The 24,246-nt window shown below is 55.5% G+C and overlaps 2 protein-coding genes and 1 long non-coding RNA gene across 5 annotated transcripts; 1 reads left to right on the forward strand and 2 right to left on the reverse strand.

Annotated features, from left to right (window-relative positions):
• Positions 1-3,636: 3,636 nt before the first annotated feature.
• Positions 3,637-6,220, reverse strand: PYCR3 (pyrroline-5-carboxylate reductase 3). 2 transcript variants are annotated; one of them, XM_056333297.1, is made up of 6 exons: positions 6,113-6,220; positions 5,459-5,523; positions 5,010-5,189; positions 4,567-4,719; positions 4,341-4,433; positions 3,637-4,008 (listed from the first exon to the last, which is right to left on the reverse strand). In XM_056333297.1, exons 1-6 carry the CDS (start codon positions 6,192-6,194, stop codon positions 3,826-3,828), a joined length of 756 nt encoding a protein of 251 aa, XP_056189272.1. In that variant the 5' UTR covers positions 6,195-6,220; the 3' UTR covers positions 3,637-3,825. The 2 variants fall into 2 exon arrangements, with proteins under 2 accessions (XP_056189272.1, XP_056189271.1); XM_056333296.1 differs by having other exon boundaries at positions 4,567-4,779.
• Positions 6,221-6,348: 128 nt separating this feature from the next.
• Positions 6,349-8,302, forward strand: LOC130146255 (uncharacterized). Of its 2 annotated transcripts, XR_008820841.1 has the most exons (6): positions 6,349-6,451; positions 6,590-7,132; positions 7,173-7,598; positions 7,699-7,852; positions 7,933-8,040; positions 8,147-8,302. It is a non-coding gene; the product is annotated as an uncharacterized LOC130146255 (long non-coding RNA). The 2 variants fall into 2 exon arrangements; XR_008820840.1 differs by having other exon boundaries at positions 7,173-7,852.
• Positions 8,303-10,678: 2,376 nt separating this feature from the next.
• On the reverse strand, positions 10,679-18,728 carry LOC130146590 (GDP-L-fucose synthase-like). Its single transcript, XM_056332856.1, is given in 12 exon segments — positions 10,679-14,676; positions 15,132-15,231; positions 15,435-15,514; positions 16,240-16,306; positions 16,542-16,606; positions 16,782-16,805; positions 16,808-16,914; positions 17,142-17,215; positions 17,291-17,419; positions 17,635-17,749; positions 17,835-17,996; positions 18,605-18,728. Coding segments are annotated over 11 exon segments (966 nt in total). The 5' UTR covers positions 17,984-17,996; positions 18,605-18,728; the 3' UTR covers positions 10,679-14,620.
• Between the last annotated feature and the right edge of the window lie 5,518 nt (positions 18,729-24,246).

Genomic DNA, 24,246 nt, shown 5'->3' on the forward strand with positions numbered 1-24,246 from the left:
CTTTGGGGTTGTCATCTGTGAACAGTCATGTGGAGCCATCCCAGCAGAACGGAGGCTGGCACAAGGGGAACCTCTGTGCGGTTGTGTCCTCTTGGTGTGGTCTTCTCCATTGTGTTCCCCACCTCTCTGCTGCCTGTTTAATGCAGTAGGGCCAGGCAGGCACCTGAGCCACTGCGGCTTGTCCCCAAATCGATATTTTAATTTATTAGTAGGGTTAACTTGCCAATAAATGAGGCTGCCAGGGCATTTAGGGAGCAGCAAGGAAAAAAACCCACAGAAGTCATCAATTTTGGAGGTGAGGTTTGTCCTTTCAGATCATGAAACTCCACTGCAGAACCTATTTCAAGAAAAGCTTCCAATTAGGGGAGAAATGCACTGTTTTTTTTCCCCCACAAACCCAGCCAACCTCAATTTCTGCTGTTTGGCTGCTGCCAGGTTGACAGCCAGCATGATGTGTGTGTCTGTCCCATTTCATGCTTCTCCCTTAGCTTTGGTTTCCTAATGGTATGTGTTTGGGGCTTGATGCTGCAGTGCCTGAATGCAGACTTCTATCCACTAACGGGATGTAATCATGTAAAACCATGTTTCTAATTATTTTTATAGTCTTTTACACCAAAAAATCACAAAACAACCCACAAAAAACATTTTAGAGCTTGATGTGGCTCACTTCAAGCAGTAGTTTGTGAGTTAAAGGAGTCATCCATTTTTGACAATGTTGCAAAGCTCAGCAGAAGATACAGGGCTGGAGGTCTTCACTTCTTGTGTCAGTCAGCCTGGGTGCTCTTATGGCACTATTGGCCTGGTTTGGGAGGTGACAACATTGAACCATGGGTTTGGGTTGAAAGGGACCTTCAGAGATCATCTAGTCCAACCCTCCTGCCTTGGGAAGGGACATCTTTCACTAGACTGGGTTGCTCACAGCCTCGTCTAACCTGACCTTGAACGCTTCCAGTGATGGGGCATTCACAACTTCTCTGGGCAACCTATTCCAGTGTCTCACCACCCTCAGTGTAAAAGATTTCTTCCTTATGTCCAGTCTGTGTCTGCCCTCTTTAAGTTTAAAACCATTGCTCCGTCTTTCTTACCAGCCCCCTTTCTACACTAAAAGGCCGCAGTAAGGTCTCTCTGGAGCCATCTCTTCTCCAGGCTGAACCCCTGCAGCTTTCCCAGCCTTTCTCCACAGCAGAGGGCTTTCAGCTCTTGGACCAGCTCCATGTCCCTCCCCCAGCCCTGCTCCAGCAGGTCCCTGCCTGGCTTGTGCTGGGGGACACCCGAGCTGGGTGCAGCAGGGCAAGTGTCTCATCAAAGCGGAGCAGCGGGAGAGCATCACCTCCCTTGACCTGCTGGCCATGCTGCTTTTGATGTGGCCCAGGATGGGACTGGCTTTCTGGGCTCTGCGCACACATTGCTGGCTCATATTCAGCTCTTCATCCACCAACACCCACAAGTCCTTCTTGGCAGGGCTGCTCTCAATCCCTCCATCATCCAGCCTGTATTGCTACTGAGGATTGCGCCAACTCAGGTTTAGGACCCTTGCACTTGGCCTCATTGAACTTCATGGGCTTTGCAGGGGGGCCGTTCCTCCAGCCTGTCCAGGTCCCTCTGGATGGCATCCCTTCCCTCAAGCAAATCAACCACACTGCTCAGCTTGGTCTCATCTGCAAGTGTGCTGAGAGTGCCCCCAATCCCACCATCTATGTCATCAATAGAAATATTTAATAAGATTGGTCCCAGTACATATCCTTGAGGGACACCATGCATTACTGGTTTCTACTTGGACATGGAGCCATTGACACAGCCATCCAGCCAATACCTGATCCAGCTAACAGTCCACCCATCAAACCCACCTCTCTGCAATTTAGCAGCACAAATGTTGTGTGGGACCATGTCAAACACCATACAGAGATCTAGGTAGATGACGTCCATAGCTCTTCCCTTATTCACCAATGCAGTCACTCCATTGTAGAAGGCCACTACCTTTCTCAGGCACAACTTGCCCTTGGCAAAGCCATGTTGGCTGTCTCTAACCACGTCCCTGCCTTCCATAGGTTTCAGCATGCCTTCCAGGAGGATCTGCTCCGTGATCTCACCAGGCAGAAGATGCCTCTCTTGAAGGCAGGAATATTAGCAGTAAGGTAGTAGCAATAATATACCTGCAGTGAGTTCTGACTTTTTAAATAAAATTTTGGAATTTAAGCCATTTTTGTTAAAACTAGTGCATACCAAATTGATGAAGGTCATCAGCTTCCTGGCTTTGGGATTGAACATGCTGCTTCTCTGCAAGACAACCTGAAACCCCAGAGCTCAAAAGCCTTTAGGAGGACACATGAAGATGGGGAAAGGCCAGGGGCTGAGGTCAGCAGTGTCACAAGCAGTGGGGCTGGATTTTGCCAAGGCTTTTTCACCAGGTATGTTGAAATGGTGTGGAGGACACAGAAGAGATGGAGATGCCCGAGAATGAAATTGGTAGGCTGCATATTTCAGAGAGACCAGCAGAATCACCTTGGGGGAATCTGGGGACAGGGCAGGGATAAAAGCAGGCAGAAGGAGAGAGCTACCAGGTAGCTTGGAAACCTTGAGGAGCACTGCTTCCCTGCACCACGTAGGTGCCGTGAGCCCCTTCCCTGGCTCCACAGCAAAGGATAGAGATCGGCAGGAGACACAGGCAGGCTCAAGCTCTGCCTCTGGCTTCTGTGCAGCTTTGCTAATTAATTAGGTGCCTTGAGGAAGTGTCCAGGAAGTTCATGCTTTAGCATGACCCGGCAGCACTGTAGGGCTGTGGCATCTCTTTTGGCTTGGTGCCACTGGCATCTGGGGTGACAGCAACCGTGGGGAGAGAGTCGAAGCCATAGGAGCCAGAGGCTCAGCATCCAGCTGTTTCTTTCACCAGCAATGTTTTGCGTGGTTTCAAAGCAGATTGCAAATCATCACTCATTGCATCCGTGCAAGTGCTGGGAAGCAAACAAAGCTTAATTAGGGCACACAAAAGGCTCAGATCTTCTCCAGATAGGCATTTCTACTCCCTTGATGTACAGCACCCCCAGAGCCGACAGCTTCCATCCCACCACCTTGCTGCCAGAGAGGGACCCATCTGCAGGCCCATGGTGCGATGCTGGTCCCTCGCCAAAGTGAAAGGTGGATGTTTTTCAGCTGGTTGACTTCTTACTCATAATTTTGGGATGTGGATAGCAGCTCTGTGTTCATGCACACATCTCCAGAGCTGAGCAGAGGAGCAGGCACCAGTGCCCATGTGTAAAAGTCAAAGCCTTTCTCTGTACTCATCCCCAGAGCATCATCCTGCCAACTTCCCACTTCTCAGGGTCCCTTGGCATCCACATACCACCTGCCGCAGGGATGTGGCCACTCTGTCCAGCCCCAGCAAGCTTGACATGGGATCACCCCATCCCAAAACCCTGCCCCCATCCCTGTCCTCAGTGCCATACATCCTGGCACAGCATCAGTGAGTGTAGAGCCAGCATGGCATCAGCTCCATCCCTGGTGAACACAGAGCCGGCATGGCATCAACTCCATCCCTACTGGCCCAGGGACCCATGGCTGTCACCTCCCCATATAGGTGACCCCATGGTGGGTACAATAGTAGCCTCTAGCACTGAAGGGACCAGAAAGAGCCAAGCCTGCCATTGTGTTGCCCATGTTTATTTGGTCCCAGTGCTGCAGAGGTAGCATGTGGCATGGACACAGGTCCACACCATCTCCCACCCCCAGCCAGGGTCTCCTGGGGGTGTCCCCTGCTCCCTGAAGGGATTCAGTCTGGTCGCCATCACCCCTCCCGCCCGATGGGGGACAGAATGGAGGGGCTCAGCACTAGTCCTCAGCCATGTCGCGTGCCCGGTTGGTGGCTGCTTCCACAGCATTCATGACAGTGGCTCGCAGTGCACCCTTCTCCAGCTGGTGCAGCGCATGGATGGTGGTGCCCCCAGGTGTGCAGACATCTCCTCGCAGCTTTGCCGGGTGCTCCCCCGTCTCCAGCATAATTTTTGCTGCACCCTACAGGAGATCAGGGTGGGTCAAACAAAGGGGACCTCCCAAACACCCTCCTCCTTGCCCAGGGATTGGATGGCAGCATCTTCCCACGGCCCACACCCCTGCAGCAAGGGACAAGGTGCTGAAGCATCTGTCCTACCACCATGCCCTTTGCTGTCTTCTGGTGGCCTTATCTTCGTTTCAAGAGAGAAATGCCACCCAACACCTCCTCCCTCACTCTGTCACCCTGATGCCCAGAGCAGCAACAGTGACAGGATGCCCAAGCCAGGTGGGAGCTGTGGGGTAGTGGGGAGAGGAGTGATGCTAGGTGTCCCTGAATGACAGCACTGACTCACCAGCAGCGTCTGAGCTGCGATCCTACTGGCTAAGCCACCTGGCATGCCCATCTTTACTGCTCCTTCAGCCAAGGCTTCGGCAAACAGGTACACCTGGGGAAGAAGAACATCAGGGGTGAGCGTGGCACAAGTGGGGACCCCAAACCCCAGCCCCACATGGGTGGGATTTCTGCTGGTGTCCCATGTCCTGCTGGTGAGCTGGTGCCCACTGAGTGTGGGTGCTTACGTAGGCCACTCCGCTGCCACTGAGGCCAGTGTGGATGTTGATGTAGGATTCGGGGACCTCCTCACAGAGCCCACAGGATGACAGCAGGCTCTTCAGCAGGGCAGCTTCCCCGTCACCAGCACTGCTACCCCGGGCGAAGACCATTGCCCCTGCCTGTACCACACATGGCAGGTTGGGCATGAGCCGCAGCACCTTGGTCCCAGCAGGGAGAAGCTGGGGAGAGACAGGGATGGGAGAAGGGTGCTAGCTCTGGGGAGCACCCAAGGGTGCCCTGAGACACCAGTGGGTATCACAGCCCCCCATGGGGCTGGCAGAGAAGCATGGTCCATAGGGAAGAACATGGAGATGCAATGTGGGTGGGTAGAGAGCCACAGCAGCATGTCCTTCTCCACAGGCTTGGGTGCAAATGGGAGGAGGAGGAAGAGGAAAAGGTGGAGGCTCACCCGCTGCAGTGTCTGGAGGGTGACACCAGCTGCCAGCGAGACAATGATGTGGTGGGGTCCCACAGCAGGACGGATCTCCTGCAGGACGCCCGGTAGAATGTGGGGTTTGGTGGCCAGGAAGACCAGGGTGCTCTCCTGCAGCACCTCCAGGTTACAGTGAGTGGTCCGGCAGCCTGACTCCTGCGTGAGCAGGGAGAGGTGTCACAGCTTGGCACCCCCCACCTCCATGGACAAGGCACATTCACATGGGGGGACATGGCATGGGGACCCACTCTGGCCGCAAAGCCACCAAGGCTCTGCCTGGATGTCACCCAGACCTGGGAAGGATGAGCCAAAGCCCTGCAAAGGGGTAAAGGGTGCCCCAAAACTGTGACAAGGGGCACCCCAGCATGCCTCACCCTTCCACGGCCACCGAGTGGGGTGACTTGTCACTCCATGGCCCCACTCACCTGCCAGGCATCCAGGTTTTTGTCCGAGGGAGCGCTGGCCAGGACGTTGCTGGCTGGCACCTTCCCTTGGGGAACACAGGAACCAGGGTGAGCGGCTGGGGTGGCCCCAGGGTGTTGGGGACACCCCAGCACAAGCCCAGGGAACCTGATACTAGCTGGGATGTGCTCTTCTCCTCCAACCCCTGCACAATCAGCCTAGGGGACACGGCACAAAGAGGGCCAGATTCTGCCAGTCTGGCTGGCATAGGCACCCCATGGGGACAGCTGTGGGCACCCAGTGGGTCAGCATGGGCACCCCACGGGGATGGCTGAGGGCACCCAGTTGTGCCATGGTGCAGCGGCAAGGGAGGTGACCCCAAATGCAGTGGCCATCTCCCAGCTTCTGAGTACGGGCAGGGCCATCCCCACACTACCCTATGGGGCGAGGACAACCAAGGACACCCAGGGAGAGGGGACAGGGCTATGCCCCCACTGTGAGGGCAGGGAACCTCGGGAGGGGGACAAGACAGGGCTGTCCCCATATCCCCACACTGCCCTACGGGGAAGGGACCCCACGGAGGGCAGGGAAGCCGGGGAGAGGAAGGACAGGGCTGTCCCCATGTCCCCACACCGCTCTGTGGGACAGGGCCTCCCGGGCCTCTCCCCTGCCCGTACCTGCCCGCAGCAGCCCCCGGGCCAGGCCACCCGCCATCCGCCCGGCGCCCACGAACCCCACTCGCAGCTCCACCGCCTCCATCGCTCCGGCCACCGCACCGACACGCCCCCCCCCAGGCCCCGCCCACGAACGCCCATTGCCTGCGCTTTGCCCGCCTCTGCTCACCCATTGGCGGCTCTTGGGTATTAGAGGCGGGGCCCGGAAGAGTGGCGGGTGTCTGCGCAGGCGCGGGAGGTGGCCTGGGGGCTGTGGCTGGGGCGGAGCCGCCGCGGTTTACGCGCGTGGGGGTCCCCAGCCGCCTCCACCGCCCCGGGGCTGGACCATCAGCCGAGCCCCAGGTACCCCTGAGTGTACTGGGGGGGGTCCCCCCGCAATGGGATGGGTAGCCTCAATGGGCGGTCCCCCAGACCTGTCCTTGACCTTGGTGGGGGGCTGGTCCTGGTGTTGGGGTGCTCCCCACTCTTTTCTCCCTGCAGGAACCCCCAGTCGTCGTCATCATCATCATCATGCCCTGGAGCTGCTGGGCTGTGCTGCTCCTCTGCACCACTGCCAGGTTTTGTGGGTGGCTGGGCTTTGGCATCTGCCCAGAGAAGCTGGGGATCCGCCCATCTGTCCCCTCTGAGGTGGCAGCACGTATTGACCAGTTCTAGACTGAAGCCGCTTGCTGGGGGCCATCACCCATGAACTTCTGCCACCATCAGGTGTGGCTGTGGGTCTCCCCCCGGGCTGGGGAAACAGGGGATCCCCAGGACACCCCCCCCACCACCACCCTGGGCAGCTGCTTTTCCTGGTGTGGGCTGCCTCGTGTTGGCATGGTATGTCTTTGGGGGTTGAAGGCAAAGTTTTGGGGTGGACTCAAGCAGTTCTCCTTGTTTCACACCCAAAACCAACCCCTCTATATGCTCACTCCAGCTGTGCTGGGGGCACCCACGGGTGCTGAGTCCTGCTGCCACCAGGTCATGGTGTGGCTCTGCTCATTCTGCGCTGACTTGAGTGAGGAGGAGGTGACCAGGCTGGAGGTTGACCTGTTCAACTGCCAGGCCAGTGACCAGGCTGGAGGTTGACCTGTTCAACTGCTGGGCCAGCACTGAAGGTCACCGGACACACCACTGCATGTCAGATATGGTAAAGTGCCAGGGCAGGGCACCTCAAATCCTGTTTTCTCCAATTCCACCCCAAATTCTGTATTAATCCATTGCAGTTCCCGCCCCCACCCCCAAAAAAAAAAAAATAATAAAAAATCCTAAACTTTGTAGTTGCAGAGCCTGAGTGGCACCCAGCCACCTCTGCTCAGCTGCTCATCCTCATTTTGGGGTAAACCCAGCCTTGTTCAGCCCACTTCCGTCGCGGCAGATGGGGGTGTCCACTCCTAACACTCTTCCCACCCTCAGCCTTGCCAGCTTTACTTGCTTCTGAAGGCTTTTCCAGTCTCCCCAGCACCGTGGGATGGAGGCTGAATGCTGAGGGTGAGCCAGCTTCCACCTGGTAGGTGGTGGTGGGCATCACCATGGAGTGATGGTTTGTGGGGTGCTGTGGAGCCGCCCCCTGTCACCACCATTCCAGTACCCCCCAGTATTCGCCCCAGGAGGAGCTGTGGGAGTGGCTGGCTCAGTGGCCGCAGCCAAGACTGGAGATCCCTGTCCATCACAGCCTGCAGCAGCCAGTGCTGGATGAAACCCGCGTTGCCAGCTGGTGGCACTAGATGGCCTGGCTTGTGGAGGACATCACCCAGCAGACGGGTAAGGGCCACCAGCTGGGATGCTGCTATATATCCTTGTGTCCCACTTTAGGGACTGAAACGTCTTGGCTCTCCCTACAGGGAACGTGAGCAGCTGTGGTGTTGTGAGGCCTGGGAAAGGGCACTGGGTTTTCCTGTCAGACCTCTACCACGTGCAGGGTAGAGCTCAGGACATCCATTCCCAACTAGGTAGGAAGGTGGCAAACCCCATTCCCAGTTCTTTTTGCAGCAGGACACCCTTGAGTGCAGCTCGCCTGGCTTATCCCAATGCCATATCCATCTCCCCCACATGCAGAGAGTGACCTGACCCAGCAGCACTGGATGAAGGAGGTGATGGAGAAGCTGCAACAGATCAGCCAGAGGCTCAGGCTGATGCTGGCAACCATGGAGGGTGCGTGGAGCTGGCTGGAGAACCATCTGCAGCACCTCTGCGCCATCCCTGGCCCAGCTGGTGAGCTATGCTTTGGTGCTGGAGGGCAGATGGGTGCTGGTTCTTGCTTACCGTCCCACATGTCAGAGCCCAAGTACCACATCCACCTGCATCATACACACTCCTGCTTTCTGCTAACGGTCACGCTACTGGTGCTCATGCTGCCCTGTGCAATCTTCCTTTTCCTTGTCTCCAACCCCCTTGGCAAGCTCCTCTGTATCTTGGCATTCTCTGCTTTCCTGGTCCTTGACATAACAGATGGGGACAGGTGTGGGGGGATCTGTTTGGGGACATGCCACTCTGAGAGTATCACAGGGGTGAGCTGGGGGTGCTCTACCCTCAACGATGCTCTCACTTCCCTGCAGGGCAGTGCCTGGTGGCAGCTGCCTGACACAGTGCTGGGGGAGCCTGGCCCATGCTTTGCAGGATGGAGCCCCATCACCAGCTCACCTCCACCCCAGACAAGTGGGATATGGTTGCAGGGAGGAAGAGGCATGGCACCCTTGATTGCTGCTAGGACCCAGCCTGGGTGCCCATCCTGGATGTCCCATCCTGCTGCCATTTGGCAAGGTCCCCTGGGCTGGGCTGCCAGCCCCCAGGCAGAGGGGGCTGGTGTCATGGTTTAACCTCGGCCAACAACCAAGCCCCACATAGCCACTTACTCACTCCCCCCCACCCAGAGGGGTGGGGAGGAGAATCAGGAAGGAATGTAAAACTTGAGGGTTGAGATAAGAACAATTTAATAATTTAAATGGCATGAAAATGTAAGAACATAAATTAAAATAACGGTAATGTCAATAATAACAATAACAATCATAATGGAAAGGTGGGGCAAAAGGGTAAAATCCAAAGGAAAGGGAGAAAGGAAACCAAGTGATGCACAGTACAACTGCTCACCACCCGCTGGCCGATGCCCAGCCAGTCCCGGAGAAACGATCCCCCCCAGCTAACCCCCCAAGTTTATATACCAAGCATGATGTCCCATGGTATGGAATACCTCTTTGGCTGGTTCAGGTCACCTGTCCTGGCTGTGTCCCTTCCCGGTCTCTTGTGCCCCTCCAGCATTCTGGCTGGCAAGGCCCAAGAAACTGTGAAGTCCTTGAGTCTAGTATGAACATTACCCAACAACAACTAGAAACATCAGTGTGGTTATCACCATTGCTCTCACCTGAGAGCCAAAACAGCACTGTACTAGCTACTAAAGAAGAAAGTTAACTCCGTCCCAGCTGAAACCAGGACACCTGGTGTGGGCTGCTGGTCCTCAGGAGGAGTGGGGTGGGCTGGGGTGGGCTGCGGCCCCCAGGAGGAGGGGCCAGCACTCTTGGCTCTCTGGAGCAGCCCCTCCTCTCCTGTCCCCTTTTTTCCCCTTCCCTCCTCCTCTCGGGTCCCCTTCCCTAAACTCTCCTCCCATCCTCTACACTTCCCATCCTCTACCCTCCCTATCCTCCTCATCACTCCTCACCTCTCCTCTCCCCGCCCTCCCCGTCCCACCTATCCCGTCCCCACCTTACTCCTCCCTTCCCCGCCCCTCCATTCTCCTCTTTTGCTCTCTCCTCTCAACTGCTCTCCGACCCTCCTCTTTCCTCCCTTCCCCTCCTCTTTCCTCCCTTCCCCTCCTCTCCCAAATCCTCCCCTCCTGTCTCCCTCTCCCCACCACTTTCCCCCCCAAGGCTCCCTTCCCCTCCTCTCTCCACTTTTTTTCTCCCCTTTCCTCCCCTCTCCTCTTCTTTCCTGCCTTCCCCTCCATTTTCCTCCCTCACCCAGTTGTGTCTGGGTGGTTCCATGGAGCATTTGGGCTCTGAATGAGTGCAAAAGTGAGCAGTTGCAGTGTATGAAAGCACGGACTCAAGCTGTGGTGCAACCAGAGACACTTTATTGTACAGAGAAGCTCATATTTATATTTCTGAGCCCAGATACAAATTCCAGTTGTATGGACCACCAGGCTCAGGGCAGAAAGCATTCATGCAGTTACATAGCCATATTTCACTACAAGCATGCAGACACCTATTTGCTACTAGATAACCACGTTTAACTTTCTTACCTTCCTTCACAATACCCAGGTGTTCTCTCATCTCTTGCCAGATCAGACGTTCTCCATCCTCCTTTCATATATCTCTCTTCAGACATTCTCTATCCTCCTCTCCCATATTAGTGCATAAACTTACCTCATCTAGGGTATTCATTAAGTTTTAGGGCCTTTGCCAAGTTCAGGACAAAAAATCAGGGCCTGTGCCATGTTTCAGGACTTCAGCTTACCTCTGTTAGGGCCTTTGCCATGTTTTGAGGCCTAAACTTACCTCAGTTAGGGCCTTCGTCAACAAGTAGGGCCTAAACTGTTTTCACTTAAGGCCTTGTTTTGTCACATGGTGAGGTCGCTAGATAGCACACAGACACCAATAGAGAAAATAACCTTTATTTACTGTTGGTTTCACATTCATACAGAAAAGAAGGCAATACGCACATACAAAAAGGATGAGCCTACAATACCCTGATTCAAGCAATAGAACAGATAAGCAAGGCAATGGACCTAATCATTACTACTCCAGGTTAGCTATAGCGATGAAGGAAGATACATATACCAATTGCCTTAATACATTACTGTCCTCAGGTCCACAGGTGCTGTGGAGCCCCTCTTGCAGCAAGGATGTGGACAGCCTCTCCTGGCAATGGGGGAGTCCTACACAGGGTGTCCCCTCATAGGCAAGGTCTCTAAAGTCGCTGCAAGAGTGTCCAGCATTTGTACTATTGAATAAAAAAGCCCACCTAATTGCAAATGTGGAAACACCTGGTTTCACTCTCCCCTCAGATCCCACCAAAGCCTGGCCAGGGCTCAGGGAGGACCTGAGGGAGTTTCCTTTATCTACTGAATTTTGACCACCTGGTTCCAAACAAGGCCAAACAGCTGGATTCATGGCCTTGGTGACCTGCCTCTAAGCAAGGAAGGATGTGCTATCTCTTCACTCACGATTCCAGTTTATCTTCAGCTTCATCTTTCGCTAAGGATCATACATAGTTCACTAAGGATCATGCCTCTTTCACTCATGATAGAATACTAAATATATATGTATCTCTTCATAACATTCCGTTGGTAGGTTCATCTAAAGGCCAACTTTGGCTGAGGGCCTGTTGCTCAGGCCTCAGTACATCAAGTCTTCACCATTAGAACCTTCAACGAGTTTTAGGGCCTAAACTTACCTCAACTAGCACCTTCACCGGGTTTCAGGAATCTGAATTTCTCCCCCTAACCACGCTAAAACCATACACTGTAATGGCCATAATCCTAGGTAACTTAAATGTCCTAAGCCTACTAACCAACTTAACGCAAAGTATGAAAACTTTCAGGGAAGCCTAAGTAAGGGGAGGGAAGCAGTGTGGAGGGGAAGGGTGTGGGAGAGACTGGAGGAAAGGAGAGCAGAGGAGGGGAGTTGGGGAGGGGTGGTGAGGGCAGGAGAGGGGAGGGGTGGGGAACTGGAGAAGAAAGGAGAGTAGAGGATAGGGGTGGGGAATGGATAGGAGGGCAGGGGAGGAGAGGGGTAGAGAGGGAGAGGAAGGAAGGGATGTATGGGGAGGGGAGGGGACGTATGGGGAAGGGAGGAGAGAGGGGAGGTGAGAGGAAAGGAGGAGAGGGGAGGAGAGGAGGCCAGGCGAGGTAGAGAGAGGCGAGGGGAGGGGTGGGGAGGGCAAGAGTGGGGAAGGGAGGGGAGGGGGGAGAAGAGGAGAGGGGCAGGGAGGAGCAGGGAGTGGAGAGGAGGGAAGGGGAGAGGAAAGGAGTGCGTGGGAGGGGATGTATGGGGAAGGGAGGAGAGCAGAGAGTTAAGAGAGGAGAGGTGAGGGGAACCGATGGGATGGAATGTATGGGGAAGGGAGGGGAGAGGAGGCGAGGCATGGAGGAGAGAGGCGAGGGCAGTGTGGAAGGGAGGGGAGGGGATGTAAAGGGAGGGGAGGAGGAGAGAGTAGGAGAAGAGAGAGGAGGTGAGAGGAGGTGAGGTGTGAAGATGGGCGGGGAGAGGAGGGGAGGGGAACAGAGGAGAGGAATTAAAAGGGGAGCAGAGGGGAACCGAGGGGAGGGTAGGGTAAGGTAAAGTAAAGGAGTGGATGAGAGGAGAGGGGACAGGAGTGGAGCGTGGAAGGGATGGGATGGGATGGGATGGGATGTATGGGGGAGGAGAGAGGAGGAGAGGAGTGGAGATAGGCGGGGAGGGGAGTGGAGGAGAGAGGAGAGGCCAGGCAGGGGAGAGGAGGGGAACAGGAGAGGAATTGAGAGCGGAGCAGTGGAGAGAAGGGTGTAGAAGGGACGAGAGTGGATGAGACGGGAGAGGAGAGCGGTGGGGAGGGTATGGGAGGAGAGGAGAGGGGAGGGGAGGGGAAGGCTGCTGGTCTTCACGTGGGGTGGGCTGGGCTGCTGGCCCTCAGGAGGAGAGGGGTGGGCTGCACACATCTTGATAGCTTTTTGCTATCTCATCCTAGATCCTTGGTTTATTTCTGCCCAGACGCTGGTGAGGGGAGGCTGGTGAGTGAGCTGCCATCGTGATGGTGACACAGAAGCCACCAATGCCGTGGGACTCTAGTTCTCCTTCTTCCCATGCAGGAAGTGTGAAATGAAGCTCTTGCATGAAGAGCTGGACAGGAGGGAGATGAGCTGCCTGCAAGGTGAGAGCTGTCTGGGCAGGGGGACATGGGAGAGACGACCATGAGGTGGGAGGTGTAGTGGCTCTAGGACAGGGATCTGAAGCCCCAGAACATCCCCATCCTGTGCTGGGGCATGTTTTACCCCAGAGCATCTCCAAACTATGCTAGGGTATGCACAGCATTCCAGGGTGTCCCCACCGTCTACCTAAGGACAGCAGTGCTGGGATTGTCACCACCCATGCCATGTTCTTGCAGGGCTCTCATACCTGGAGCAGCACCCAGTGATGGCAGGAGGCCTCCCTGGTTTACCAGGGCGGGTGTCACCCATCCCTGGTGGCTGGAGTACAAAACTGAGCTTGTATAGGGCAAGCCTGAGCTGGGTGGGATGTCCCCAGATTCAGCCAGACCCTGCTCCTAGGGGCCAGCTAGGTCCCCCTGAGGGTCAGGCCCTCTAGGGCTGGGGTGTCCTCGTTGTCAGTGCACCTTTGGGTGCAGGATACCTCATTGGGAGAGGAGCCAGGGCTGGGGATGTGACACACAGGGAGAAATTTTGGGTGGCGGTGTATGTCCTGCAATGATGGCCAAGGCACATCCTGTAAGACCTACATGTCATCAGGGGACATCTCCTGCAGGGCTGCAGGATGCCCTGTCTAAACCCCTTCTTCCTCAGCCAGGCGATGCTGGAGCCAGCCATGGGTGGTGGGAAGTGCTGGGAGCCCAAACCCTGCAGCCTGAGCCAGCCTCTAGCCAGCGACATACGAGTACCAACCATAGAGGACATCCCTTCTCCAGGGACATCAGGGGCTGGGGTCACCTCGGGGTGCAGCCAGTGACCCAACCGTGGGGGGACAGTCCCACTGGGGGCTTCCTGGGGTGCTGACAGGTCTCTCCTCCCTCTGTAGGTCCTTACTGTCCCTATGGTCCCCATGCCAGGGGCTCATTGGGGCTGAGCAGCAATGCTGGAAAGAAGCCATCCATGGGCAGGATTTCTGCCATCTCCACACCACTGGTTAAGCCTCAGGCAGCGGCTTGGTCAGGGACTCGTACCTCCATGTTTGACCCTCTGCCCCCCTCCCAGAGAAGTTTAAAACCCTTTTTTGGCTCTTCTAGATCCTGGCAGAATGGTGCTCAGGACCCTAAGGGTGCGATTTGACATGGATACAGGACTGTGCTGCAGGGTGGATGCTCCTTATCTTACCAGTTTTATGCTATTTTGAAATATTTTAATAAATCCATATTTACAGCTGGTGCCTTCCTCATTCTGGTCCCCCTGATGCTAGGGTGTTGGGACCATCCTCATGTGCAAAAGCAACAGCAAATGCCCAGCTGCCATTCCTGTGCCAGAGGAACCCTGATCACCTTCCCTTTATTACAGCCTAATTACAGGCAATTAGCAGCATAGCCCATTACAGCTCAGCCAGAACCACCAGACTCTTGGACACAGCCAAGGTGGCTGGTAGTGGTGGCTCCAGCTGGCTGCTACCAACTGGTCTGGGGTGTCAGCACCTTTGGGGTGCCCCAGACTTCCTCCCCTGGGCATCCTGTGCCGCTCCCAGCAGTGGGCAAGAATGTGGGGGCTGCTCACTGGGCTCTGGCCCCCTTTTACTTTGGGAATGTGACTGGCACTCCCCCAGCCCAGTCCTCTACCCCAAAAAAAGGACAACCCTGAGTTGAAGAGGATGATGCCGGTGCCAGTGCTGTGTTGGCCTGTCACTTCCTGGCGTTGGCGTAGTTAGTGTTGAACCAGGCACAGGTCTCCTTCACAGCTGGGGAGGGAGAAGATGGGATGGGTTTTGGGATTGGGAATGCAGTTTGTTCATAGACTCACAGAACGGTTTGGGTTGGAAGGGACCTCTACAGGTCATCTAGTCCAACCCCCCTGCCATAGGCAGGGACATCTTCAACTAGATCAGGTTGCTCAGAGCCCCATCTAACATAACCTTGAATGTTTTCAGTGATGGGGCATCTACCACCCCTCTAGGCAACCTGATGCAGTGTCTCACCACCTTCAGTGTAAAAACTTTCCATGTATCTAGTCTGAATCTACCCTCTTGTAGTTTAAAACCATTAACCCCTGTCCTATCACTACAGGCCTTACTAAAAAGTCAGTCCCCATCCTTCTGAGCCCCCTTTAAGTGTTGAAAGGCTGGACCACCTTGATGCCATCAAAGCTAACTGCAGTGGGTAGGACCTCCATGTTTGGTGGAGCCTCCCATCTCACCTTGCCTGAAGGGTGTGAACTGGAAGCTGGGTAGGTAGCGCCGCAGCTTGGCATTGCTGGCCGTCTTCTTGAACGGCCCGTCTGCCTTGGTGGTATCAAACTGGGATGGGAAGGATTAAGGGAAACCAAAGGGGAAAGATGGGTCTTGTTCTGCCCCGCTGTGTCCTGGCTGGGGCAGCGGGAGCAATGCTCTGGACCACAGCATCTCCCCCGGAGCCCTGTGGCTGCTGGTGGAAAGTGGGGTCCCCCCCATGCTGTAGCAGCCCTGCAAGCAAGGGGAGGCCATTCTGTAGTAAAGGATACAACAAGCTCTCCCCTGAAGTCCATGGCCTCCACAATTGCCTCTGCTGCCTCCCTGATGGACACTTCATCTTCTTCTCCCACTATGGAGCAGGGCATGTGTCCTGGTTTCAGCTGGGACGGAGTTAACTTTCTTCTTTAGTAGCTAGTACAGTGCTGTTTTGGCTCTCAGGTGAGAGCAATGGTGATAACCACACTGATGTTTCTAGTTGTTGTTGGGTAATGTTCATACTAGACTCAAGGACTTCACAGTTTCTTGGGCCTTGCCAGCCAGAATGCTGGAGGGGCACAAGAGACCGGGAAGGGACACAGCCAGGACAGGTGACCTGAACCAGCCAAAGAGGTATTCCATACCATGGGACATCATGCTTGGTATATAAACTTGGGGGGTTAGCTGGGGGGGATCGTTTCTCCGGGACTGGCTGGGCATCGGCCAGCGGGTGGTGAGCAGTTGTACTGTGCATCACTTGGTTTCCTTTTCCCTTCCTTTGGGTTTTACCCTTTTTCTCCATCTTTCCATCCTAATTGTTGTTATTATGATTATTATTATTATTGTTATTACTGTTGTTCTTATCTCTTTATTCTGTTTAAATTATTAAATTGTTCTTACCTCAACCCTCAAATTTTACATTCCTTTCTGATTCTCCCCCCAACCCCTCTGGGTGGGGGGGAGTAAGCAAGTGGCTGCGTGGTGTCTGGTTGCCAGTACTGTTTGGTTGCCAGCCACGGTTAAACCACGACAGCATGATTCTCCCATCCTCTTGAAGAGGCTGGAGGCAGGGTTGTGGCAGGGATGGGCAGTGCTTACCTGACAAAATGATGGGCTCCACCTCATCGTATTCCCGCAGGACCCAAAGGAAGAGCCGGGCCAGGTCCTGTGGAGGGGTAGATGGCTCTTGGGGGGTGGCTGCTGTCCCCCAGCCCTCCCATCACAAGGGGACCCAACCCTGAGGATGGCAAATGCTTCCTGGGACAACCCAGGTGGGCTCAGACCCTGCTGAAATCCAGGCACTGCTCCCCACCCACCCACCCCACCCCTGGCCCCCTACTCTGCCCTCCCCCAAGCTGTGGGACATGAGTGCTCCCAGAGGTCCCTGAGGCCATGCATACCAGAGAGTAGATGAACTGTCTTCTGGGCTTGCCAGTGCCCCAGACAGTCAGAGCAGAGCCAGTTTCTGCAGGAGGAAGGAAAGTGTGTCCATGAGCACTTGAGCTACCTTCACCCACCCTGGCTACTCTACAGAACAGCTGATTAAGCAAGCAGGAAGAAAAAAAACTAAACCAACAAAAAAATCCCCACAACAACCCAATGCTCCCAAAAAAGGCCACAAGAAGTCCTGCTACACTCACGTTTGGCCAGGTAGACCTTGTGGTGAGCCCAGGCAAGACATGCCCATCCTCGATGTTGAAGTTGTCATGTGGCCCAAAGACGTTGGTGGGGATGACAGTGGTGAAGCGGCAGCCATGCTGCTCAAAGTAGCCCCTGGGTGAGAGCAGGGAAGGTGTGGGTGGGCTCACCCCCCTCCAGCACAAAGATGTCTCCAGAAGACTTTGGCTAGTGGCATTTCCATCCGCTGAGCCCAGGTACCTCCCCAGCTCAGTTTAATTCCTGGGAGTCCCAGGGGATTCCCCTTGGCCTGATAACCGGTGGGTGCTCACAGCCTGCAAGAACTCTCCCATGCCTCACCTCCCCTCCTCCCCAACACGCACCTATTCTGGATGTCGATCATCCTCTTGGCATAGGAGTAGCCAAAGTTGGAGCTGTGAGGTGGCCCATTGTGAATCTGGGGATAGGAGAGAAGAGAATTAAGCAGGGCAGGGATGTCTCCTGGGAGGTGCCTAGGGACAGAGATGCTCACCATGCTCTCATCAATGGGGTATGTCATCTTGTCTGGGAAGATGCAGGTGGAGAGGCAGGAGACCACCTTCTGCACCCCTGTCTCGTATGCCGAGTGCAGGACATTGTCGTTGATGAGTATGTTTCTCCTCTGGGGATGGAGAGATTTCTCAGATCTGCAGGGTGGGGACCCCCAAAACCCTGCACCCTATGGGTAATAACTCATTAATAACTCTAGAAACCAGAGGAGCTCTGGTTTGGATTTTGGGAGCAGAGCAAGTTGTGTCCCCATGTCCCAGCTCAGGGAGGGCAGAGTGTTGCAGCATCCACAGGGACCCTGTTAGGACCTGATACCCAGGTGCTCACCCAAAAATCCAGGTTGTAGCAGATGTTTCTGAAGAGGCCTCCGACCATGGCAGCCAGGTGGATGACATGGGTGGGCTTGCACAGCTCAAACAGGGCTTTGGTCTCTGTGGTGCTCCTGGGACAGGAAATTTGGGGGTTCAGTGGAGTCAAGAGAGCAGACTGGGGGCTTTCCAAGTAAAAAACCCACAGAGTCAACTCACATCATGTCAGCATCTCTGAAGAACATGAAGATCCACTCCTCGTCCAGCTGCCCCTCTCCATCAGCCACCACCTTCTCGATGGCTCTTCCCGCCAAGCCAGTGCCACCCGTCACCAGGATGTGCTTGCCCACTAGCCCAGCCCCCTCCATTGTGGCCAAAACTCTGTGGAGAGTTGGGGGGGGGGGGGCAGGCTAAGCTGGGGTCACCTTGTGGTGCACCCCACTACAGCCCACCAAGCTCACCCCCTCCGTGGTGTGGGTGCCCAATGAACATCAGCCACACATCAGGCTGGTGAGCTAATTTGGGGGGGGGGCTTTTATCTGCTTCTGCCAGCAAAAGCAAAAACCAAAGTGGAAGCAGTGTGCTTGGTGGTGACGTGGCCAGGCCAGGGCAGCAGAAACTCATCAGCTGTAGTTGCTAATTAATGGAACTGGCTGGTGGCCCGCGGGCTCCCCGTGCACACGCCGCACCAGGGCTGGGGCCAGACCGTGCCACGCAGCACGGCACTGCCCGGCCTCCCGAAACGGAGGCGCACCCTGACACCCAACCGCCCCGCAGTCCCAGGTCTGCACCCCAAAGCCCCTCTGCACCCAGCTCTGCACCCCGAGCCTCCCCTGCACCCCCCGTCCCAGCTCTGCACCCCACTCCTCCCCGCACCCCCAGTCCCAGCTCTGCACCCCACTCCTCCCTGCACCCAGGCCCCCTCCCGCAGCGCCGACCCCACCCCAACTCCGAGCCTCCCACCGCGGGGGCCCTTACACCCCTCATACCCCCTGCGGCTCTCCCCTCCGTACTGTCCCCCCTCTTTGGGGACACCCCGCTTCTACACCACCCCCCCTCAGCACCCCCGCGTGAGGGGGACTGCCCCCACAAACACTCCAGTGGGGGGGGGGGGTCGGCGCGGCTCGGCTGGCTTCGGCGGCGGCTCGGCTGGCTTCGGCGCGGCTCGGCTGGCTTCGGCGGCGGCTCGGCTGGCTTCGGCGGCGGCTCGGCTGGCTTCGGCGCGGCTCGGCTGGCTTCGGCGACGGCTCGGCTGGCTTCGGCGGCGGCTCGGCTGGATTCGGCGCGGCGCGGCGCGGCGCGGCTCCGCTCAGCCGCGCTTCCTGCCACCGTCACCGGGCGCCGCCGCTCGGCTCCTCGGGAAATGGAGTCCGCGCCCGGGGTCAGCGGAACCTGCCACGGCACCGGGGCCACCGGCACTGCTCCCCACGGGTTAGGGGGCGCTGGCGCAAGCCCCGGCACTTGCAGGCCTGCACTGGGCGTGCAGGGGAAGGGAAGGGGGCGCACAGGGTCCCCTCCCTCTTCCCCAGCGCCAAGGGCTTCTCCAAACGGATTTCGATGAGAAAAGGTTTAATCATCTTTAATTCACCTACACTGAGACTAAAAATGAGCGGAGCTTTCCGGCGGGTCGGGAGGGTTTCAAATGGGGGATGCCGGCTTTTCCTTCACCTTTTCCTTCGGCATTGCTGGGAGGCAAAGGCAGGGCCTTGCACCGCCCGAAATTAAGCTGATAAAGAATGGGATTAAGGGAGACCCCGCCAGGAATTTCAGCTTTTCCCCCAAGGAGACTTGGCCCCGACGTCGAGGAGCAGCCGGGTATTACAGATGTTCCACTCCCTTCCTCCCTCCTCTGGCTTGCGGCCACAACCGTCCCAGCCCGCGAGAGGTGACCGAGCAGGTGCGGTTCCTGCAGCGCTGGGTGCCCCGGGAGCGCTGGGTGCCGGGGAGCGCTGGGTGCCGGGGGCAGCGCTGGGTGCCGGGGGCAGCGCTGGGTGCCGGGGAGCGCTGGGTGCCCGGGGCAGCGCTGGGTGCCGGGGGCAGCGCTGGGTGCCCCGGGAGCGCTGGGTGCCGGGGAGCGCTGGGTGCCGGGGGCAGCGCTGGGTGCCGGGGGCAGCGCTGGGTGCCCGGGGAGCGCTGGGTGCCCGGGGCAGCGCTGGGTGCCCGGGGAGCGCTGAGTGCCGGGGGCAGCGCTGGGTGCCGGGGGCAGCGCTGGGTGCCCGGGGAGCGCTGGGTGCCGGGGGCAGCGCTGGGTGCCGGGGGGAGCGCTGGGTGCCGGGGGCAGCGCTGGGTGCCGGGGGCAGCGCTGGGTGCCCGGGCAGCGCTGGGTGCCGGGGGCAGCGCTGGGTGCCCGGGCAGCGCTGGGTGCCGGGGGCAGCGCTGGGTGCCGGGGGCAGCGCTGGGTGCCGGGGGGAGCGCTGGGTGCCGGGGGCAGCGCTGGGTGCCGGGGGCAGCGCTGGGTGCCCGGGGAGCGCTGGGTGCCGGGGGCAGCGCTGGGTGCCCGGGGAGCGCTGGGTGCCCGGGGAGCGCTGGGTGCCGGGGGCAGCGCTGGGTGCCGGGGGCAGCGCTGGGTGCCCGGGGAGCGCTGGGTGCCCGGGGATCGCTCCCCCTGACTTGCACACCCAGTCCAATGCAGCGCACATTCATACAGGTCAGTTGGCTGGTTCCGCCCAAAGTTGAGCCTCGTAATTAATTATCCGTTAGTTTCTTCCCCGCTTCGATTTAAAGGCACAGCGCCTTTTTAATTCACTACGCATGCTCCCTGAGCGGGGGATCCGCCTCCCTCGGGGGAGGGGGGCATTTGAGTAGGAGGTCACAATGATGCCGAAAAACCTCATAATGAAGAAAACTGCTAATAGACTTTTTGTACTTTTAGCAGCAAGTTATTTATTATCTGCACAGGGGAGGAGGTGGTTCACACTGCAGAAACTCATTCCCAAGCGCAGGTGTGAAACAGGCTAATTTATACATTTGACATATATGATTGCAACATCTTCTCATACATTATTCATGTAATTACAACATCTTATGGCATATTAATAATAGGCGGACTCTAGGCGGAGCCTGGGCGGAGTTCAGGTGGAGTCTCCTCTTGGCATCCGTTTCAAGCGGGTTGTTCCAGCCTTTGGCCCACTCAGGTGGTCTTCCTCAGTTCATAAGTGACCCTGCCAGGTTCTTGTACATAAAACTTGGCTTGCTACCACTTTCTTCTATTGATGTGTCAAACTTTAACTAATTTATGATTTCTAGTGCCTGTTACAGCAATTTCCCACAATGGCTTAGGCTTGGGTACAGTGGGCAAGGACAGGGCGATTCAGCACTACATGCTGTGGTTCCTCAGTAACCAAGTTGAGCAATTTTGCAAGGCAGAATGGGGCTTTTACAGACCTGAGACTAATCTCAGGTGGATCTTTAGGTTTTTAGGCCTTATTCCTTTTCAGGTGAAGCTGTGGCTAGATGGTTGCGTGGAGCATTTGAGTCTGCATGCATGCAAAAGTGAGCACCTAAATTTCTAACCACTGAAAGCAGGTAGCAGAACTTTTGTGATGTCCCTCACATGACTACCAGGGCAGGGTGAGAACCACACAGAGAATTCCTTCCTGGCACCTTCTTTGGGGGAGCTGTTCCTGAGTGTTTCCATGGAGCATTTTGGCTCTGCACAAGTGCAAAAGTGAGCAGTTACTTTTCTAAACAGAGGAAGCAGGGAACAGAACTTTTGTCCTTCACATAGCTACTAGGGCAGACAGAATCACAGAGAGAATTCCTTCCTGACACCTTCTCCAGGGGAGCTGTGCCTTGGTGCTTTCATGGAGCGTTTGAGTCTGTACGAGTGCAAAAATGAGCACTTCAATTTCTCACCACCAAAAGCAGGGAGCAGAACTTTTGTGGTATCCTTCATATGGCTACCAGTGCAGGCTGAGAACTACAGTGAATCCCTTCCTGGCACCTTCTCTGGGGGAGGTGTGTCTTGGTCTTTTCATGGAGCATTGGTGCTCTGATCGACTGCAAAAATGAGCACTTCAATTTCTCACCACAGAAAGAAAGTTGCAGTGCTTTTGTGATGTTACTCACATTGCCACCAGGGCAGTCTGAGGAACCACGAAGAGAATTCCTTCCTGGCACCTTCTCTGGTGGAGCTGTGCACGTGTAGTCCATTCAGCATTTTGGCTCTATACAAGTGCAAAAGGGAGCAGTTACTTTTCTTACCACAGAAAGCAAGGAGCAGAACTTTTGTGGTGTCTTTCACATAGCTACCAGGGCAGGGTGAGAACCACCAAGAGAATTCCTTCCTGGATCTTTCTCTGCTGGAGCTGTGCTCTGGTGGTTCCATGGAGCATTTTGGCTCTGCACAAGTGCAAAAGTGAGAAGTTACTTTTCTCACCCTAGAAAGCAGGAAGCAGAACTTTTGTGATGTCCTTCACATGGCTACCATGTCAGGCTGAGAATCACAGAGAGAATTCCTTCCTGACACCTTTTCCAGGGGAGCTGTGTCTTGGTCTTTTCATGGAGCATTTGAGTCTGGCACAAGTGCAAAAACGAGCACTTCAATTTCTTACCACAGAAAGAATTTTGCAGTACTTTTGAGATGTCACTCACATTGCCACCAGGGCAGATTGTGGAACAACCAAGAGAATTCCTTCCTGGCACCTTCTTTGGGAGAGCTGTGCCTGGTCGGTTCCATGGAGCTTTTTTGAGTCTGTATGAGTGCAAAAGTGAGCACTACAATTTCTCACCAGAGAAAGCAGGGAGCAGAACTTCTGTGGTGTTCTTCACACGGCTACCAGGGCAGGGTGGGAACCACCAAGAGTATTCCTTCCTGGCATCTTCTCTGGTGGAGCTGTGCATGTGTGGTTCTATGGAGCATTTGGGCTCTGAACGAGTACAAAAGGGAGCAGTTACTTTTCTAACCAAAGAAAGCAGGAAGCAGAACTTTTGTGGTGTCCCTGACATGGCTACTAGGGCACGGTGAGAACAAGAAACAGAATTCCTTCCTGGCAGCTTCTACTCCATCCCTAAAAGCCTGCTCACTGTTCTATTGTTGCATCACTAATATCCTTCACCTTGACCACACTCCATTTCTAAAGTCCTCCCTTTTCCCAGTCTATTCCTAAATTCATTCAACACAAAGCTTCCTGTCCATCCCTAAAATCCTCCTCCTCACTGACCCTGTCCATGCTGTTAATCTTTACCCATACCCCCAGCCCATACCTAAAAGCATTCCAGAACCCTGAGGGTCCATCCCTAAGTGCTTCCCCTTGACTCAGTAATCCTCAAAATTCTTTCCCCCCCCCCCCCCAAGCTCAATCCCTGTAGTCCTTCCCTCTAAATCACCAGGTTCTCCCTAAAAGCTTTCCCACCAGGTTCCCCATCCCATCCTAAAATACTTCCTCCCACCCCGTAAGTCAGCATATACATTATTTCCCCTTGCACCATCCAGTTGGTCTAGCAAATCTTTCCCCCTGCCTCACAGTCCATTCCTAAAATCTTTATCCCTGGCCCCTGGTTCTTCCCTAAATTCTTTCTCCCCGCCCCACTCCCCATGCCTGATCCTATAATCCTTCCCCTTGCCCATGGTCCACACTTGCAGTCCTTCCCTGCAGACCTGCTACTCTGTCCCTGAAATTCTTCCTCAAGTCCCCTAGTCCATCCTGCAAGGTCTTTCTCTCAGTCCCCAATGCCCCCCTGAAAATCTTTGCTCCTGCCTTCAGCCCAGCCTTATAACGCTTCACCCTGTGAATGCTCTATTCCTAAAATTACTCCCGTAATCCCCCGCTTTGACCCTGAAGTAATTTTTTCTATAGCATCCAGTCCACCCCAAAAATCCTTCCCCCTGCTCCCTTGGCCCATCCCTAAAATCCTTCCACTTGCCCCCCGGTTCATCTCTGTCCTGGTTTCAGCAGGGATAGAGTTAATTTTCTTCTTAGTAATTAGTACAGTGCTGTCTTTCGGCTATGATGTGAGCGCAATGTTGATAGGACACTGAAGTTTTTAGTTGTTGCTGGGTGATGTTTATACTACATCAAGGACTTTTCAGTTCCTTGGGCCCTACCAGTGAGAGGGCTGGGGGAGCACAGGAAATTGGGAGGGGACACAGCCAAGGCAGGTGACCCAAGCTAGCTAGAGAGGTATTCCATACCATATGACGTCACGCTGAGTCTATGAACTGGGGGAAGAAGAAGGAAGGGGGGACATATGGCATTATGGCGTTTCTCTTCCTGAGTAACTGTTACACGTGATGGAGCCCTGCTTTCCTGGGGATGGCCGAGCACCTGCCTGCCCATGGGAAGTGGTGAATGAATTCCTTGCTTTGCTTTGCTTGTGTGCGTGGCTTTTACTTTACCTATTAAAATGTTCTTATCTCAGCCCTTGAATTTTACATCCCTTTCCGATCCTCCTTCCCATCGCTCTGGGTGGGAGAAAGTGAGCAAGTGGCTGTGTGGTGCTTGGTTGCTGGCTGAGGTTAAACCACGAAAACCTCGAAAAACCTTCCTTGGGTCATTCCCCTAACACCCCCTATAGCTCCCAAAAATCGTTGGTCCCATTCCTAGTCCATAAAAAAAAACTTTCGGGCTAGTCCCTAAATTTGTTCCCCCAATTCATTATTCAATATCTAAAACCCTACACCCCACTAGAC

This window comes from Falco biarmicus, chromosome 3 (assembly GCF_023638135.1).
Source record: "Falco biarmicus isolate bFalBia1 chromosome 3, bFalBia1.pri, whole genome shotgun sequence".
NCBI classification, from domain to species: domain Eukaryota; kingdom Metazoa; phylum Chordata; class Aves; order Falconiformes; family Falconidae; genus Falco; species Falco biarmicus.